This window comes from Phodopus roborovskii, unplaced genomic scaffold (assembly GCF_943737965.1).
Source record: "Phodopus roborovskii unplaced genomic scaffold, PHOROB, whole genome shotgun sequence".
NCBI classification, from domain to species: domain Eukaryota; kingdom Metazoa; phylum Chordata; class Mammalia; order Rodentia; family Cricetidae; genus Phodopus; species Phodopus roborovskii.
The window spans coordinates 2,874,014-2,892,821 of NW_026126436.1; the positions used below are offsets into that span (position 1 = coordinate 2,874,014).

At 41.9% G+C, this 18,808-nt stretch overlaps 1 protein-coding gene across 1 annotated transcript in view; it reads left to right on the forward strand.

Annotated features, from left to right (window-relative positions):
* The window catches only part of Bach2 (BTB domain and CNC homolog 2), a 341,417-nt gene that overhangs the window by 243,224 nt on the left and 79,385 nt on the right, over positions 1 to 18,808 (forward strand). Inside the window, exon 4 of the mRNA XM_051187483.1 lies at positions 17,226 to 17,480. Coding sequence (XP_051043440.1) covers positions 17,238 to 17,480 — 243 coding nt within the window. The 5' untranslated portion in view covers positions 17,226 to 17,237. The remainder of the gene's footprint in view (positions 1 to 17,225; positions 17,481 to 18,808) is intronic.

Below are 18,808 nucleotides of genomic sequence, written 5' to 3' on the forward strand. Positions count from 1 at the left end.
GCATAATCAGCATTCAGATTTAGGCAGGCAGGCCCCAGTGAAAGCACATACATCTCTACTAATGAAAGGAGATTCAGATCTGTTTAAGTGCAGCACAGAGAAAGCAGGGGAAGCCTGCCCCAGGAAGAGGAATATTCAAGGCACGTGCATGAAACAAATAGGAAGGGGTGTGTGTTGTGGGAAATGTTATTAGATATATATCTGTGCAAGTTCCCCAGCTACCAGGCACCACTTTTTTTTTTTTTTTTAGTCTTTTATCATTTTCCCTTTTATTTATTTTTTTATTTAATTTATTTTATATAACAAAGTCCATTTAAATGAAAACAAACATTTATAGACAATATTTGGGAATTTGGGCGTTCTTTCCAAACTACTTCCTGCTGGTAAGGGGCCCTGTCATGGGGGATTCGAAGAAGATGCAGAAATCCTGGCTGTAGTCTGTAAGGCTGCTTTGTCCAGCTGTTTTGAATGTAGGATCACCTGGTACTCTGTTTCAGGTGGTCTGGCTTGATCAAACCACATTAGTCTGGAAGAAATCCACAACATATCATTTTCTGTGGAAACAAAACTAGAAATCCTTTTCCCCAGTAACTTGTCCTTCAACTTAAATTTTGGAGTCAAAGCATTTTTTTTAATTTAATTTACTATTTCACATGTCGATTCCAGTTCCCTCTCTCTCCCTCCCTCCCTCCCTCCCTCTCTCCCTCCCTCCCTTCCTCCTTCCCTCCCTTTTACCCTCTCTGCCCTCTCACATGCACTCTACCACCCTCCCCTCCCATCCCCCCACCCCAATTCCATATGTAGGGGAATGCCATCCAGTTGGGGTCATGTAGATCTGACAGGTCATGTGAAGTAGGGACTAGGGCTTCTCTCCTGTCTCTAGATTAAGGCAGTTATCCCTCCATGGGGGATGTGTTCGCAAAGTCCTTTTGTGCACCAGGGATACATCCTGGCTCCACTGTCTGAGGTCCCTTAGACTGCTCAGTCCTTCTGGCTGAGACCCATATTCAGGGGGGCCTGAGTCAGTCCCATGCTGGCTTCCCAGCTATCAGTCTAGTGGCCATTAGCTCCTCCTTGTTCAGGTAAGCTGTCTCTATGTGTTTCTGCCGCATGGTCTTGTCCTCTCCATCTGCATCTGGGTTCTAGTTCGACTCAGTGTTTATGTATGGGTGTTTGATCCTGTTTCCAACAGGCATTAGTTGAGGGCTCCATGGATAAGTTAGTTGTTGATCTCACTCTCCGGGAAGGGCATTTATGGTAGCCTTTCCAAGGAAGCTCAAATTGTTAGTTAGCAGCAGTCTTGTAGTTCTCTAGACCTTTCTTTGTGTTCAATTTTATCTTCAAACCAATATTGACTCCCTCTTTTATGTTCTCTCTCTCTGTCTCTGTCTCTGTCTCTCTCTCTTTCTCTTTCCTGTCTTCTATTCCTAACCAGGCTCAATCTTCCTGGTCGCACACGTTTTCCTTTCCTCCCCCTCGTTTTCTCCTACTTCTCTCTCCATTCGCTACCCCCCCCCACTTCCCCTGAGCTCTGGGGGACTTGTCCCTTCCCAGTTCTGTGAGGGACTTTATATGAATCTCTTAGAATACACCTTGTATCCTAGTTCCTCTGGTGGTGTGAATTATAGGCTGGTGATCCTTTGCTCTAGGTCTAAAATCCATATATGAGTGAGTACATACTGTGTTCCTCTTTTTGTGACTGAGTTTCCTCATTCAGGATGGTTTCTTCAAGTGCCATCCACTTGCCCAGGCACTTCTTTAACATCGGAGAGAAATATATCAGGAGTAAGTGTCCATAAGAGAAGATTTTCTTGGTCTAATGGTGTGTAGAATTGAAGTAGTGAGGAGGATGGTTCCTGATGTAAGCTGACTGCTTCATGCTCTCCAGAGCTCTTAGATCTGTGACCTTCATGGTCCCTAGGGGACATTGTGGAAAGCAGGCTACAGTGATGTCATGGTCAAAGCTGCCAAGAAGCATGAGAGCCCACCTTTTATCCCATCCTTACAGCCTTGAATGGAGACTAAGCAAATTGGCCTTTTACCAAAGTTAAAAAGAAAATGTGTGCAAATGAAAACAAGCACCACTCTTCAACTGTCCCTATTTACCCAGATATGAGACATTCTCTGTGTACAGAAGTACAAATCTATATAATGTGCTAATAGTTGTTTCTCATGATGGTAGTTTGGGACTGGGGATGTAGCTCAGTGGTGGGGCAGTTGTCTAGTACAAAGGGCCTTGCATCTGATCCCAGTACCACACACACATAGGTACACAGAGAGACAGAGACAGAGAGAGTTTTTTTATTTGTGGCACGCTTACTACAGAAGTAGCATCCTAAACACTCTGTTGTGTCATCCCAGGTAATCTCCTGTAGATGGAAAGAACAAGAGCTATAGACGCTGATTAATGTGCAGCAGCTGTAATCTAGGAAGTGGGCAAGCAGGGATCCAATGCTAGCCCTCTATGTAGGGAAGGAAGGAGAAGTGGGAAGTTAAACCACCTCTCACTGCTGACATACCCAAATGGCTTTGAGGGACTCCTTCCTGACCATTAAGACAAAGGCTATTCTCTCTCCCTATAACAGTACAAATTTTGACTTCTTGTAAAAAAGCAAGAGAGAGCTGGACAGATGGCTCACTGGTTAAAAGTAATTACTGTTCTTGGACTTGACTCTCAGCACCCACATCACATGGCTCACAACTGCCTGTAACTCCAGTTCCAGGGGGGTCTGATGGCCTCTTTTATCTCCAAAAGTACCTTCACACACATACATTCATATAGGCAAACACATATATACATCAATAAAAATAAATATTTTAATGGTCTTTTCTTTGATGCATTTTGCTTTATCCAGAAGATATTCTGTAAGGTAAAAAGGTGTGAGAGGTGTGGCATGGCAGTTTGCATTTTAACAGAGTGTTCACACTCTAAGAAGTGGCTACCCTTGCTGCCTGCCTCTGCGCTTTCTGTCTTCCCTCAGCCCACTTTGCTGACCTCTGCCTTTTCCATGTGCTCTCGGGAAGACTTTCACCTGTGTTAATCGTCCACCTCCATTTGACCTGTGTGGTCACAGATGGTCCAAGTCCTTGTATAACCTGAAGTGAGATTTAGTGAACTGCTGACCCATCTTCACTTTGGAATTCACCTTGGGAGTTTAATCACTTTTAAGTGGAACAGAAAGAGGAGGAACCGAGGCAGACTCCACTGGCAATCCACAACCTTTCTCAGAACACTACCTGAGTGAGCTTTGATTTGGTACTCTGCGTTCTTATTTCCTTCAATGCCAAGTGAGTTGTATGCAACCTGAGCCTCCTCCATTCTGCTTGCGTTCCTGCAGAGAAGACAACATTTCAGAACAGAACATGTCCACAAGACCCAGTGTGTGAAAAAAAGCAAGTTGTCTCTTATCTAGAAGACAGAAGGACGGTTCAGCAGGTCAAAGTGCTTGCCATGCAAGTCTGGGGATCTAATCTAAATCCCCAGATCCCACAAAGAAGGATAGAACTGATTCTTAATGGTTGTCTGTTGACTTCCACATGCTCACACAACATACACACTAGTAATGTCAATTACATCAGAACAAAAATAGAGTGTTCTCTATGAAGGCTGCATTTCTGCAGCCTTCGAAGCTGTGACTGTTTCCTTTCTCTCAATAAGCTGTGCCTGTTCTTGGGAGCCTGGGAGAGCATCAGCAGAAATCACAGGCATGAACAGTCACCTAGCTGCAGATACTCTTTCCATACGGGCAAACCCTTCTGCTTACTGTGTATGTGGAGGTGGTCCTGCACACAAGGAAGGACTAGCTTCAACAATGCAGTCTCTAGCATCCTACTCATGGTCAGTAAATCTACCTTTGGTAAGTTCTACATCTTAGCACCTGCAGACAGTAACTACCCTGTGCTAGCAACTGTGACATGACTGATACTACCTCAGTGCAAACTCCAGTCCAGTATTGTCACTGGCCTGGTGGCTAAACTTTTGATGTTAATTATCATGGTAAATCTCTTGAAACTGACTCAGTGAAAACAACATTGTTTTTAATTATAGCATTTTGGTGTTGTGTGTTCACCTCTGTCCTGCCCCCTCTTCATTTCCTCTCCTTTTCTTCTGTGCCTGCCTCCCCAAAATGTCTAAAGTCCACTTACAACAGTCCAGAAACAACAGTTTCTCCGGTTCGGTCCTAGTGCTGACAGTCTTGATGAAGCTAGAATTAGGCAGGCTTGCAGTCCCCCTTTTCCACATTTGACTATCTGTTGTCTTTTCTTAATCTTTGATTCTGTTGTGAGTTTTTGACTCGGTTCTTTTTTGAGAAGACAGAATAATTTCTGCTAGATTCTGGGAACTCCCCTCCCACCCGATGGAGACGTTTTTGGGGAGAAGTGAGCCCCTGTTGAACTGAGCATTCAGTACAGATCTGCAGCTCCTTCTATTAAAATGTAAAGTGATCCGTTGAGTCATCCTCCCTCTGGTTTGACTCAGACGCTTTATGGTGCACTTTGCATGTCATTTCTCTGTAATGATTTCCCCATGGAGAAGGGTGTCTGATAGAATCCAGGCAGACTGAAGATTGCTCTGAGTCAAATGGATCTTTTATTCTTTTAGTATTAACCCTTATCTCTCAGTTTCCCATCCTCAAATTTTCCCTGAAGGATCCTTAATGAGGTAAACAGGCTTCACCACCCTCATTTAGCCTCCTAATCACTATTCACAGATTCTTTGCACGTTAACAGCACAAAGCTCGAGGGGAATATTCGACTGGCTAGAAGGGGACATTGAGAGAGAATATTTCACACAGATGCCCTGATAAAGAAAAATTTAGAAAAGAGATGACATTTCTCTGCCCTCTAAGAGGCAGATGCTAATGGGAAACAGAAATTGATGTGTGGGAAATGAATATAAATGGAGACCATAGCAAAGTGACACCAGAGACAAGCTGAGTTTAACAATTTGGAAAGGACAACTGGCCAATAGTAGAAAATGATCTGACCCAGGACAGTAGACAGGAGTGCATCTATCTGGTCACTTAGATGGAGGATTGCCACAAAAACAACCAAACAAAAAACAACTAAAAGAAGAAGAAAAAAAACTATCAAAGGGTCAAAGGGGAACAAAAGTTCCATGCTAGGTGGCTCTATAACTGCTTGGCCCATCAGTTTCTTCCCAGCTCCACACTCCTCTGCTGTCACTGTCCTCTCTTGCCCATACCCACACTGTCACCCCAGCCACCATTGATAGTGGCCACTCCTGCTGGACTGCCTGGCATGTCATTTCACATGGCAATTCAGTGTCCATGTTCATTTGACAGTAATAGTTTATATCCCATCTTACTGTTCAGTTCAAGCTGTGGCCTTTTCCCTGACCTCCTAAACAGTGTGGTCCCACCTGAGATCACTGGGCAGGGATGCAGGAGGAAGAGAGGACCAATATCCTCTTAGATGCTGCCACAGAGTCCAGTCTTTTCTCATAGAGAGCACTGCTTGAGGTGGGGAGAGCAGGTTTCTCCCCACCCCCACCCAGGGGGTCACTATGCTTTACTAGATGTGAAACTGCCTTCTGATTATCTTTTCTTCCTACTGTCTTTGTTTGTGGACAGTGAGGTTCACATAGTCAAGGAGACACTCTTTCTCTGTACATCTCAGTCAGTTATATACTGGCATTTTTCCTCCAACCAGTTACATTGTTTCCAACATATCTAGCTTCCTTTTAGGAACTGTGCTTAGAAGTGCTGTGTTTCAAGATTTCCCCCAAAGGTCTTGTACTTTCATAGGAACTCAGATGACAGAACTAGGGGTACTTTTGAGTTCACCTGTTTCTTCGTGTTACAAATAAGAAAACAGAGGTTCACAAACAGGTTTGTCTTTTGTGAGAAAGGAAAGCAAAGGATCTCTGAAAATAGTTAATGGTAGAACAGAGCCTGGGGATCCTGGACCCTTCTAGTTTCAGGGAGACTCTGTTTTTGTAAAAATTAATTGTGGATACAAAAACATGTAAGTTCCATGCTGAGTGGCATGGAACAAGCATTTCTTTCCCAGTGGTGCAGGCTGGAAATTTGGAACAAGGGTACCAGCAGGTCATATTCTCATAGGGGCTTTGCTGGTTTAAACGGCCATCATCCAATTGTGTCCTTGTGAGGCAGAAAGAGAATGAAGGTAGATCCCTGGTGTTGGAGCTACCGCTGTTCATGATGATGCCACTGTCATAACATGATGTTATTACTTCCCAAAGCCCTACCTCCAAGATCATCATGCTGGGAATGAGTTTGTTGGCAATACAAATAGCTTATTCCATAATACTATATATCAGTAGGTGTTTAAAATTTGTCCATTTCTCAGACTTTGAAGATTCCCCATGGAAGGCCTCACCCTCACCGGGAGGCAGAAAGGGAATGGGGTGAGGTGGGGGGTGGGGTAAGGGAGGCTGAGGGAACTGGGATTGATATGTAAAACAAGCTTGTTTAAAATTAAAATTAAAAAAATTCAAAAAAAATCTGTTCATTTCTAACACAATAATAGAATTGGAGTGCATATTATGATTTTTGTGTTTCTCCTAGAGGCTAACATTCAACATTAGGTTTGTGACATTAATCTGCATGCTACCCGTGGCTCTTATTCACTGTTATTGAATAATATAAATGTATTATAAATACTGTATACCTCAGTGCTACTGACAGACATTACATTGTTTCTATTAGAGGGTTATTATAAGTAATGCTTCTGAGAATGTTCTCATGGAATGTTCCATCAGGAACTCAGGACTATTTCCACAATGTAACCTTGGAATGGAATTGTGGGTTATAATCTACATATGCCTTCAGCTTCACTAGATAGTGAGGTTGCTTTCTAGAGCTGTTAAGCCAACTATCAACCAGCAAGAATTCCTGTTGCTTCACAGCATTACAAACTCAGTGTTGTCAGACTTTGTACTTCTTTCCCAGCTGATGTTTATGTGTTATCTTTAATTCTGTGTTAGATGGATCCATACAATCTGCATCTACCATTGTCCTATCTATATTTTCCAGGTCAGCTTCTGGGGCAGGCCCAGAGTCCTCACTCAGATTATGTTTAAATAGGAAAAGTTATGTGTGTCACTACAGTCTTACTGGATACTTTGGAATTTAGAATATTTTGTATTTTGATCTGTATAAAAGAACAAACGAAACACCAGAGATGCAGGGCCTCTCATGATTTCTCCCTGTTCACATTTGGGTGGATTTTTCAATTGTGCAGTAAAAACTATTGTCACAAAGGTGTTAGTAGATTGCACTTCTTCCTGAAAGATCAAGGAAAATGGGCATTTATACTAAACTTGGGGAGTCACTGAGAACTACTAAGGACTCAGTGATGTAAACTCTTCAGTCCAAACAACAGCCTTAAATTTCCATCCCCTTGGTGCTAAACCAGAAGATTGCAGCTGCAATGTGTGGGTAAAATAAAGCTGCTGGACCGCAGGCCCCCCTTAGCTGTCTGAGGCATTAGTGACATTAAGTGACAAGCACTCACTTTTCCATTAGGAAACACTGAAGTTGAAGTGCTTTCCACTTTCAGTGGGAAGTTTGGTGTGTTTAGAAAGTATCTCCAATCCAAAAGTAATAACAGAGCCATTTCAATAGCTCTGTGCACTCGAGTATCTCTGTAGATTCGGTAACTTTCTCCTCTAAAAACTAGCCCTTGCAGATTTATAGTAAATAACTTTTAAATGCCTGATAAAAGCAGAAATTCACTCAGCAATTGCCACATAATTTAGTGTTTGATTCACGAAAGTATTTACTTAAAGCACTGTTTCTGGGAGAAATGTAGGGGAGCGCAGAGTGAAACGGTTTGTAATTTACTCCTTTTCTTCACCCACAAGGCATAGCAAGCATTCTAGACATGACAGGTTGTCTGTAAAATTTAATGTTCTACTTTTTTTTTTTTTTTTTTTTTTTTTTGTGAATTACAGCTTTTCAGATTTCCCACTGTGGATTTTCTAACTTGGTGAATTATACTTTTTAGCATAAGAACTGTTAGACATGTTACTATCTGCACATGATCCAGTAATGAATGAAGAGTGGATACGTTAAGGAAAGAGCCTGCATTCATTAATACTGTGTTTTTGACTGGTAAGAGTTGTGGTCCCTGTAGCTTCTTTTGAGGGGATGAACAAGCTATGACACTATAGTAGTAATTAGCTTTTCCTGCTGAACCATATGAGGAAATGATTGGGTGTGTGTGCTGAGCACATGTGCAGCTGGGGTTTTTGGCATGCACAAAGAATGAGATCCAGCCAAAACCCAAATCAGAACCTTTGGAAGGCTTTCTCCCAATCTGACTTCAGCTAATGTCTACATACTTTAACACATTGTCTACTGCTTAGAGTAAAGACTGGCTGTCAGACTCCTGCATGCTATTCTGGGATCCTTGCTCCCCATACTGTGAACTCTTTCATTCTTAGATCCTACGATCCCTGCTGATTTGCTGCATTAGGCGGCAAGTGTTGCTTAATTAACATTAGGAATGAGGGGAAACAGAAAGCAGTGTGTACAGCAATGCAGTGATAGCACAAAAGAGACAAAGTCAGATCCCTGTTCACAGAAGCTCGTGATGTTGAGGGATGAAGGAGCTGAAAACAGTGCGTTCCAGGGTGCTTGGAGAGGCTGGAGGGAAGCATCAGCGGAGAGGTGAAGAGGGGGACAGTGGGACAACTGTAGCAGAAAGTATTATCCAGGAGCCTTGTCACAACATCCAGAAAATCGCCGGATCAAAGCTGAGCAAGCACTTCATGTCAACCTAACACAGGCTCGAGTCATTTCGGAAGGAATCAAATGCCCCAATCAGACTGCCCTGTGAGCAAGCCTATGAGGCATCTTCTCGATTGATGATTGCCTTGGTAGGTGGTAGACACACCCCTGTGTGGGTAGTCCTGGATGGTATAAGATAGCAGGCTGAGCAAGCCACCAGGAGCAAAGCAGTACAGCGCCCCTCCTTGGCCTCTGGTTCAGCTCATGCCTCCCGGTGCCTGCCCTGACTTCCCTCAGTGATAGGCTGTGGTGTGGGAATGTAAGTGAAATAACCCTTTCCTTCCTGAGTTGCTTCAATCACGGTGCTGTGTCATAGAAATAGGAGTCCTAATTCAGACATCAAGCATGTGGAAGACCCTGGGTTCAGACCCCATTACCACCCCAAATATATTTCAGCTCATACTGTTTGGTGAACAGAGTTAATATTGTTTAAATGACTTCAAGAATTACTTGAGGATTTGGCCAGAAGAGTAGATATCCATGTTAATGTGACCTTTATAACCTCTTTTGTCAACTGGGGCTCCATACACAGCTATCTCCGCTTTCTTTTCAATACCAACCCTCTTAGGAAAAGGTTGGGTCCTCAAGACCCTCCTCTGAGGGAGCTCAGCCTTGCTTATGTCCGGGAATGTAATAATCTCCCCTCTGCCTTGTTTTGTTACTATTAATGGTTTCAGCTTCCTAGTTGGATGTGATTCATCCTCTTCAAAGTTAGGTTAGGACCCCACTCCAACCTCAGTGGAACATCAGGTGAACATCCCCAATGACATATTCTTTAATTCATGTTTGCTTGTTCTGGTGACAGTCCCAGACCAGGCTAAGGACTGCAGCCACTAACACAGCATCACTTATCCATGTTGCACCCAGGTGTCCTCTGTACTTGAGTTCTCAGTTCCTGAAAAACTTTACTTAAGAAAGTTGTTGCCTTCCCTAGGAATACCATGGTGTGTTCTGGCAGATCTTCCTGATCTGGGATCTGCAGAGCAGGAGACTGGAATCGTGCTTTTCCCCATGTCCCTTTGCACTGTCTACTTCATTTCCTGTAACCAACCTTCAGAGACAAGTTTTTATCTGATGCAATTTCTACAGTATAAGTGTATTCATAAATTGTCTTCAAAAAAGAAAGTATCTCTCAATTAAAGGGTAATATCCTAATATCCAACTCTACTGTCACTTAGGTCAGGGGTCTTCAACCTTCCCAGTGCTGTGACCTTTAATACAATTCCTCATGTTGTGGTGATCTCAACCATAAAATTATTTTTGTAGCTACTTCATTAATATAATTAATGCTACTGTTGTGAAGTGTAATGAAAATATTTCTGGAGATATTTAACAAAGGGGCCACGATCCACAGGTTGAGAACCACTGACTTTTGTCTGTTTCCCTCACAGCCTCCTGAACTGCCTGCTGTAAGATTTTAGATCTGTAAGATCACAGCCCAACTTGTGGTCCATGGTTTACATTTTGTAATCCTGAAATTGGGTGCAAACAAAGAGAAGCAGTTTGTCCAAATCCACAGAGCAGGTCAAAGCCCCGGCTGAAGAAAGAGCAGAGGCCACTGCACCTCCCTTCCGTTCTGCATTTTCTTCCATTTCCTATGTCACTCAGTTTATGGCTTTATGTTCTGCAAAGCCAGCCTCTGTCTCAGTATAGTTATAATGATATAGGTTACCCATAAGAAAAATTTAAACTTAGGTCCCCATCATAACCCTTCTTCCAGTGAATTTAGTGTGTCAGCTATTTCCTAGAACATTGGTTGTTCAGCCAGGTTTTGAGTATTGCCTGCTACATATAACCTGTGCATATAACCTTTTTAACTCAGTACTTTGTGTAGACTAATGGAAAAAACTGGGTGTGGTAGGATACTGTGTGTAATAATTTGAGAATGGAGGAAAGAAATCAGGATTGAGACTTGATATGATAGATAACAAAGTCCTGGAAACATTCCAAGGAAATTAAAGTTAATTAGAAGACAGTAGTGGGGCTGGAGATGTGGCTCAGGGGCTAAGAGCACTTGATGCTGTCACAGAGGACCAGACTTTAGTTCCCAGCATTCACATCAGTGGTTCATAACTGTCTGATACTCTAGCTCCAGGAGATCCAGTGACCTCTCCTTCCCTCTGTGGTACCTGCACTTATATGCACATGCCCACATGTCTTAGTTAGGGTTTCTGTTACTATGAAGGAACACCATGACCAAAAAGCAAGTTGGGGAGGAAAGGCTTATACTTCCACATTGTAGCTCATCATCAAAGGAGGCCAGAACAGGAACTCAAATAGGGCAAGTACCTGGAGTCTAGAGCTGATACAGAAGCCATGGTGGAGTGCTAGTACTGGCTTGCTCTTCATGGGTTTGTCAGCCTGTTTTCTTTCTTTTTTATGTTATTTTTATTATATTTAAATTAGAAACAATCTTATTTTACATATCAATCCCAGTTCCCTCTCCCATTCCCCCACTAACCCCCCCCATCCCATCCCGCACCCATTCCCCAGGGAGGGTGAGACCTTCCATGTCTCTATCAGCCTGCTTTCTTATAGAATCCAGGACCACCAGCCTGGAGATAAATGGAGGTTTCTCATCTTTCCCACAAGTTCCCAAATAATCACTCTAAGGCTTAATATAAATTACAATTGTCTGGCCAGGTCCTCATGCATATTACTGACTAGCTCTCACAATTAACCCATTCAGTTTGTATTTTACCATGATGCTTGTGGCTTGTTACTTCACATCTTGCTTCTCTGGTGGCTACATGGCATCTCCCTCACTCTCTTTCTCCCTTATCTTTCTTTGGATTTCCTACCTGGCTCAATTCTGCCTGGCCATTGGCCAAATAAGCTTTATTTGTCAGCCAATAAAAGCAACACATATTTGTAGCATACAGAAGGACATCATCCCACATCAACCACCCACAATGGCTGGGCCCTTCTCTGTTGATCACTATTTTAAAAATGCATTACAGCTGGTTCTTACAGAATTATCAGTTGAGGTTCCCTCCTTCAGATGACTCTAGCTTCTTTCAAGTTGACATAAAACTAGCCACAATTAAAAATAAAATAAATCTCTTAAAAAGGAAGCCAGCAGAAAACACTTGTATTCTTTATTAAGGAGTAAAGAATTTACTGGCAACTTCCAAGTGTTAAACAGACACCAGAGACCTTGATTTTATTCCATGACTTAGGAGCGTTTTAACTGAATTGTCAGTTATAATGTTATTCATCTAATGTCATTTGTAATTGATTGTAAATAATCAGCTTTACGAATGCTTCATTTTTTATTTGAATGACAAAGAATTAATATGTTTTTCTGACAAAGATGTTTTGTAAACCATTTTAAGAGAGTATAGTTTACATTTTAATTATTAGCAATATGATATGTTATTGCTTATAAAGTACTAGAGAAATAATAACTAAATCTAGAGTGCTACTAAGATGGCTGGAGAGGGGAGGGTGGGAAAGGCAAGCACCGGGTTTGATTCCCAAGCCCATTTGGCAAAGGGAGAGGATTGATACCTGCAAGTTGTCCTCTGATCTCCACATGTATGCTGTGCCACATGCATGTACACACACCATAAACACGTGTGTAGAACAACTGTTAAAAATAAATACATGATTTTTGCTTCTAGCCAAAACTGAGGCTAGAATTAAAAATAAAGCACATGAAATATTGTTTTTAGTACACTAGAGTCCTAGGCAAATAGCTCAGTTGGCAAAGTGCTTACCATGCAAGTGATAGGACCTGAGTTTGATCCACTGAAGTGTCTGTAGATGTGGAAGCTCCACAGACACAGACCCAAGAAACTAGGAGGAGACCATACCAGTGCTTCCATGGGGAAATGCATGATGAAGAGAAAATCTTAAACAGGGGAAAGGAACAAAACTAAAGGTGCTGAACCACTCCCTCACCTCCCTTCCCCTGCTCTCTCCCCTCCTCTCCCTCTCTCCTCTCTCCCCCTCCTTCTTCCCCTCTCTTCTCCTACTCTGCCCTGTCTTTCTCTCTGAAGGTTCTTGCTGTGTGGCCTAAGCTAGCCCCCAATTTGTGGCGTTGCCTCAGCCTCCCCAGGGCTGGGATTCTGAGGACAGGTTCGTAATTGAAGCAATGCAAGTGAAAAGATGTGGAATGGAAGGGAACTGCACAGCATGAGCATCTGTGAAACACCTGTTGCTAACATCATGCACCTGGTGAAATGAGAGGCGCTCCCCCTTCACATCAGCAAGGCAAGGGTTTTGATTCTCATCACCTCTATCCGGTGTTATGCTAGAGCCATTGGCAACATGGTCAGTAACAAAACTATGTAAAGCATCCAGATTAAAGGGAAATTAATGTTTTTATTTACAGACAGCATTATCTTCACTGTAGAAATGTTACAGAAGCTTCAAGAAAGGGCTGTGAGAACTAGTAAGCTATTTAGGCAGAGTTTCAGGATAGAAAAATCTTTACACAAAATCATTTCTTGGAGCTAGCAATGTAGCTTAGTGGTGGAGTATTTGCCTAGAATTCTAGCAAGAGGCCCTGAGTTTGATCTCCAGCACTGAAAAAAAAAAAAGTATGTGTATATTAGCAATAAAAAAATCGGCATTTGACACTTTTAAATGATATTTGAATACTTAGTTATAAATATATGAAAATATATTAATACTTTTACAGCACTAAGAATATTTTTTTAGATTTGACACCAAAAGCACAATATATTTCTTAAAAGTTACATAATTGGATTTTATCAAGTGAAAACTTTAAGAATAAATATTAAGAGAAGAAAACAAGCAATGTCCCACTGGAGGAAAAAGGACTTTTGAGAGCAGTAAGAACTCTCAAATGTCCACAGTAAGAAACAATCTGATTAGAACCAGAAGCATCTAGCATGATGTTGTGCATATTCCCAGCTCTCATGAGACAGAGGTAGAAGACTAGCCTGGGCTAAAGCAAGACCCTGACTCAAGAGCCCTGACTCAAGAATTAAATTTAAAAATTAAAACAGACAAAGTATCTGAATAGGCAGTGGCAGATAACACTTGGAAGTCCTCAGCATCTCCACCCATTACAGGATGCAAATCAAAACCACAGGGAGGTATCATGCTACAGCTACAAGGATGCCCAGAGTTACAAAGATAGGCTGTGCCAAATGATGGCAAAGATGTCAAAAACCAAAACCCATATGCTCCTAGGGAAAGATAAGATGGTACAATCGTGTGAGAACACATGTCAGTTTCTTAAAAACTTAAACTTGTACATGCACCTCCTGGACCCTTACCCAGGAGAAACTCAGGTACCTGTCTGTTTGAAATCTTAAGCACTGATGTTCCCGGCAGCTATAGTTACAGTAGCCCCAAACTGGAAATAGTCAGGTAGCCATCAGTTGATGTGAATGGCTTAAAATTTATACTGTGTTCATGCAGTAAATACAATCTCAAACTTTTCTTTTTATTGCTTTTTAATTGACATACAAAATAATGGTATTTACTTTTTATATTTTTATTATTTGATCATTTCATACACCTATTTGTATCATACTCACTCCCACCATTTCTCCTAACTCCTCCCAGCTCCGTTTCTACCTCCCTACCTCCCAAACCATGTGTCCTCCCTTCTCTTTCTCTAGCACATCAAATTCAGTTTGAGCTGCCCATGTACTCATGCTGTGTGGCCATCTACTGGAATGTCCAATGGACTTACCAGAGGACACACACTTAAAGAAAACCAACTTTCCTCATTTATGGATGGGGACTAATGAACCCCTTCTCCCTCTATGCTAGAATGTTGATTGGCTTGATCTTGTGCAGACAACCCCTGCTGCTGTAAGTTCACGAGTGTCAGTCCTACCAAGTCCTGCCAAAACACTGTTTTGTTCCAATTCTCCCCAGCTTCTATATCCTAGAACCTTTCTTTCCCTCCTTCCACCATCATCCCTGAACCTTTCAGAGGGGGTTAATACAGTTTTCTCATTTGTTGTGAGCGTCCCATGACTTTTATTCTGTGAACTTTGACCAGATGTAAGTTTCTGCATTCAGCCATCATTCGCTGCACAAAGAGAGATAAAAAATTTAGAAGGTGGTCTGTTTAGGAGAAGAATAGTAGCATATTCACCTCTGGGGCCTAGGAGTTTTCTAACCATAGGTTCTTGATCAAATTTATCGTATCAGACATTTGTTTCCTCCTGAACAAAGGAGCCTTCAATTCGATCACAAAGTGGTTGGTTATCCCATAAAATTTGTGCCACTATTGCATCCATGGGAGTATCTTGGCATGTCCATTACTATTGTAGATCACAAGGTTCATGGGAGTATCTTGTCATGTCAGTTACTATTATAGATCACAGGGTTCACAGATTGTTGATGACATTTTCTCCCAACAGCCTGCATAGCACCTTCCAGTACTATGAAAGCTATCCTGCGGGGAGAAAGCTTCCTGGTCAGTACCAATTTGACTTTTTCATGTCCCATTACAAATGTGTATGATATTTTCATCAATACATTTTTTTTACCATCAAGTTCTGGTGAATAGTCAAGACTAATTGTGATATCTTATATTGTTTTGGGGGTGTCTATGATACCACTAGCCAACATCTTGAGGGGAGGTATCTCACACATGATACTGTGATTTTTATTTGGCATCTTATGGCTTCTGGGAGGAGCATGGTCTCCTATATGGGATACCTCCAGTTAAACATACCTTTATACGTTTGTATATTTAGGAAGCTTACAAAGTAGTAGGTGTGACCTTTTAAAAATCCTTAATGTTAGTTCTTCCTGCCTCCTCTGCCCAACCCTCCCATCTCTCTTTAAATCTCCCTCCCTCACTCATATGATGATGTTCTCATAGATACAGATTATAAATGTTGCTCACGTTTGGTCCCACTTCCCTCTCTTGTCCCTCCTTCCCCCACCATTTGCTGGTGTGTGTGTGTGTGTGTGTGTGTGTGTGTGTGTGTGTGTGTGTGTGTATAGATTCTACATATGAAAGAAAATGAGGTATTTTATTTTCCCTTATTTTCTTTTAATATAGACCCCATTCTAATTTCATATTTAAATATAGATTTTTTTGCATATAAGAGAAAACATGCAAAATTTATCTTTCCAAGTCTGCCTAATTTCACTTTCCGGTTCCACACATTTGCCTGCTAATAATATGGCATTCTTCTTTAAAGCAGAATAAAACCCTATTGCATATGTGCCCACATTTTCTATATTCGCTAGTCTATATATTGGCATCTAGGCTGTTTTTTTTTTCCATTTCCTGGCTGTTTCAGTCACATTGCAGTAGATGCAGATGCGCAAGTATCTCTGCAGCTTGCCAGCTTAAACTGCAGGTGTATACCTGAGAGCTATACATCTGTGTCGTATGAGAAGTCTACTTTTAGCTTTCTGACACACCTCCATGCTGATTTCCATCATGGTACACTGGTTTACATTTTTAACAGCAAAATGTAAGGAGAAACAAACCTTTGATATCCAACAGCATGAGTGGACAACAAAACCATTATTCCGAGGAAGATAATGCAGACAGAGTAATGAATGATTCCATTTAAATACAACTCTAGAAGAAAGCAGTGGTTGCATCACTACCAAGAAGGGTAAGGGCTACAGCAGGTGTTAAGTGGGGATGGTGTGTTCATCTTGATGAAGCTGATGTCTTCCTAGTTGCATACACATGTCAAATGGCAGATGCATACTCCAAACATTGCAGCATCATGTACGCTGTTTTCAGAAGCAAAAGTAAAGGCTGAAGAAAGGAGGACTTGCTACTGTGGTTTATGCTGGGAACAAGCATTACTGAAAACCCAACCTTTGACTCAGTTGTGGACAGTGCATCTTAATTACTCCATTTTTAAAGCAAAGGAGTCTTTGTAAATCTTACTTTGAGTATATCTTTTCTCATGGTTCCTATTTCTACATTGTCTCCTTAAGATGTTCATTGGGTCTTCTGAGATAATGATGGCATTGTTCCATCATGAGTGACTACCATATTGTATTGCTCACATTCTGCTATGAAGGGCAGAGGGTGCACTTTAGTGCACTTGTTGAATCATATCTCATGATTAATATTTAGTCTACTTAACGCCTTTGCCAAATTTCAGCTTAGGATCTTACATGTACTTCATTCAAATACTTCTAAATTATTTGTCCCCTTTTAACACAAATCTGTTAGTAATTAGACTTTTATACATTCAAGTTCCATTTTAGCCTCCTAATGAAATCAAAACTACCCAGTGTTAAGGTGTTCCATTAAAAGATACAGGATAAAGAGATGCAGTGAGTAGAAGTAGAAGGAAAAATAATAGGTTTCAGCCTTCCAGATGTTTCTGACTTTGTTAATGCTGACCCATAGTGACTGTGCAACTTAGCAATTCTGTTCCCCTCTGCCAGGCTCCTGGCTGGAAGACCTAGGAGCTATGAATGATTCTTACCTTCTCTGCACTTATGGAGTACTGACCCAGCCTTTCTTTCTTCCAGGGTTTGAACGGCATGTCTGTGGATGAGAAGCCTGACTCCCCCATGTATGTGTATGAGTCCACAGTCCACTGTGCCAACATCCTCCTCGGCCTCAATGACCAACGGAAAAAGGACATTCTCTGTGATGTGACTCTGATTGTGGAGAGGAAGGAGTTCCGAGCCCACCGGGCCGTGCTGGCTGCATGCAGTGAATACTTTTGGCAGGCACTGGTTGGACAGACAAAAGATGACTTGGTGGTCAGCTTGCCTGAAGAGGTACAGTTACTTGGTGCATTTGTGTGGTTGTTACAGGGGGTTTATTGACTTTTTTTTTTAAATGGCAAAGAAGGAGGTATAGAGTTACATGTGCAGTGTGCCACATTGTGGTCCCTGTCATCCACATGTTGACTTGTAGCATATTCAGTTTCCATTTGATATACTTGAGGCCTCAGAAGCATGAGTACAAAGTGACTGTGCTTCTTTAAGAGAACTAAGCATCACCTGGGGCCCAAGCCCTCGAAGTTTCTAGTTCACTTAGCCTTCAGGTTTTGAGTGGTTCAGCCGCGGTCTGGTGCAGTCCTCTGAGTAGGATTCAAATCAATGCTGTTTCTTGTCTCTTTCAAATGGATCTTCAGATTTCCCCTAAGAATAAAATGGCGAAAGAATTCACAGGACCTTTCTCGCTTAGGAAAAGAAAAAGCAAAACAACCAACAGTTCTTACCATTAATGCAGTGAGATTCTAAGAAGTATAAATTTGCTTTTCTCATCAGTGTTGAAAATATCCCCTATTCGGGTTTCTTATCTACCTCAGTGAAGACAGTCATTTTGGTACTCTGGGGACATGAATAGCCAGGCTTACTCTGTGTAGAGATGACAGTGGTTTGAGAGGTAGGGGACCCAGAAGATGGGCTTTAGAATGGTGATCCATTAAATTGATCACTCTTCATATTCTTTATGATCCCTCAGTCATTCTGAGTCTCCATACTTTCAGAAGACTGGAGATAAATAACCCTGAGCACCCGTGGGCTTTGTCTGTGGTACGGAGTCTCCTCTGTGTAGCACCAGCAGTGTACAACTCCAGAGCAGCCATTTGCAAGCTGTGCACCACATAAACCATGTCCTCATGACTGAGGCCCAGGAGTACCTCCTCAACCTTGTGGCTTTTTCACAGCTGTCTCATAACATGTCAGAGGCCCAAAACATAATGAGTAGAAGATGATATCTACCACTAGGTTCCAGGCTCACAAACCTAGATGCCTTCAGACTCACAGTGGAGATATTAATGTTGATAGTTATATGTGAAACAGTAGGGAGTACTGGAATAAGCATCTGCACCACCAGAACTCATCCAGATCTAACATGGAAGAAACGGAAAGGGATGGAGAGGTGGCTCAGTGATGGAGCACTTGCCTAGCATATTTAGTCCACAGCAATTATAAACAAGATGTGTGAAGTGGAAGAGATACCAGATTCCAGTCCCTTGCTAGATAGTATTTGTGACTACCTGCACAGAGCAGAAGAATGGCAAGCTGGTGAACTGCGTAAGTTTGAAATATTTTCACATAGGTATCTTTACATAGTCATCATAGACTGCTCCATTCCC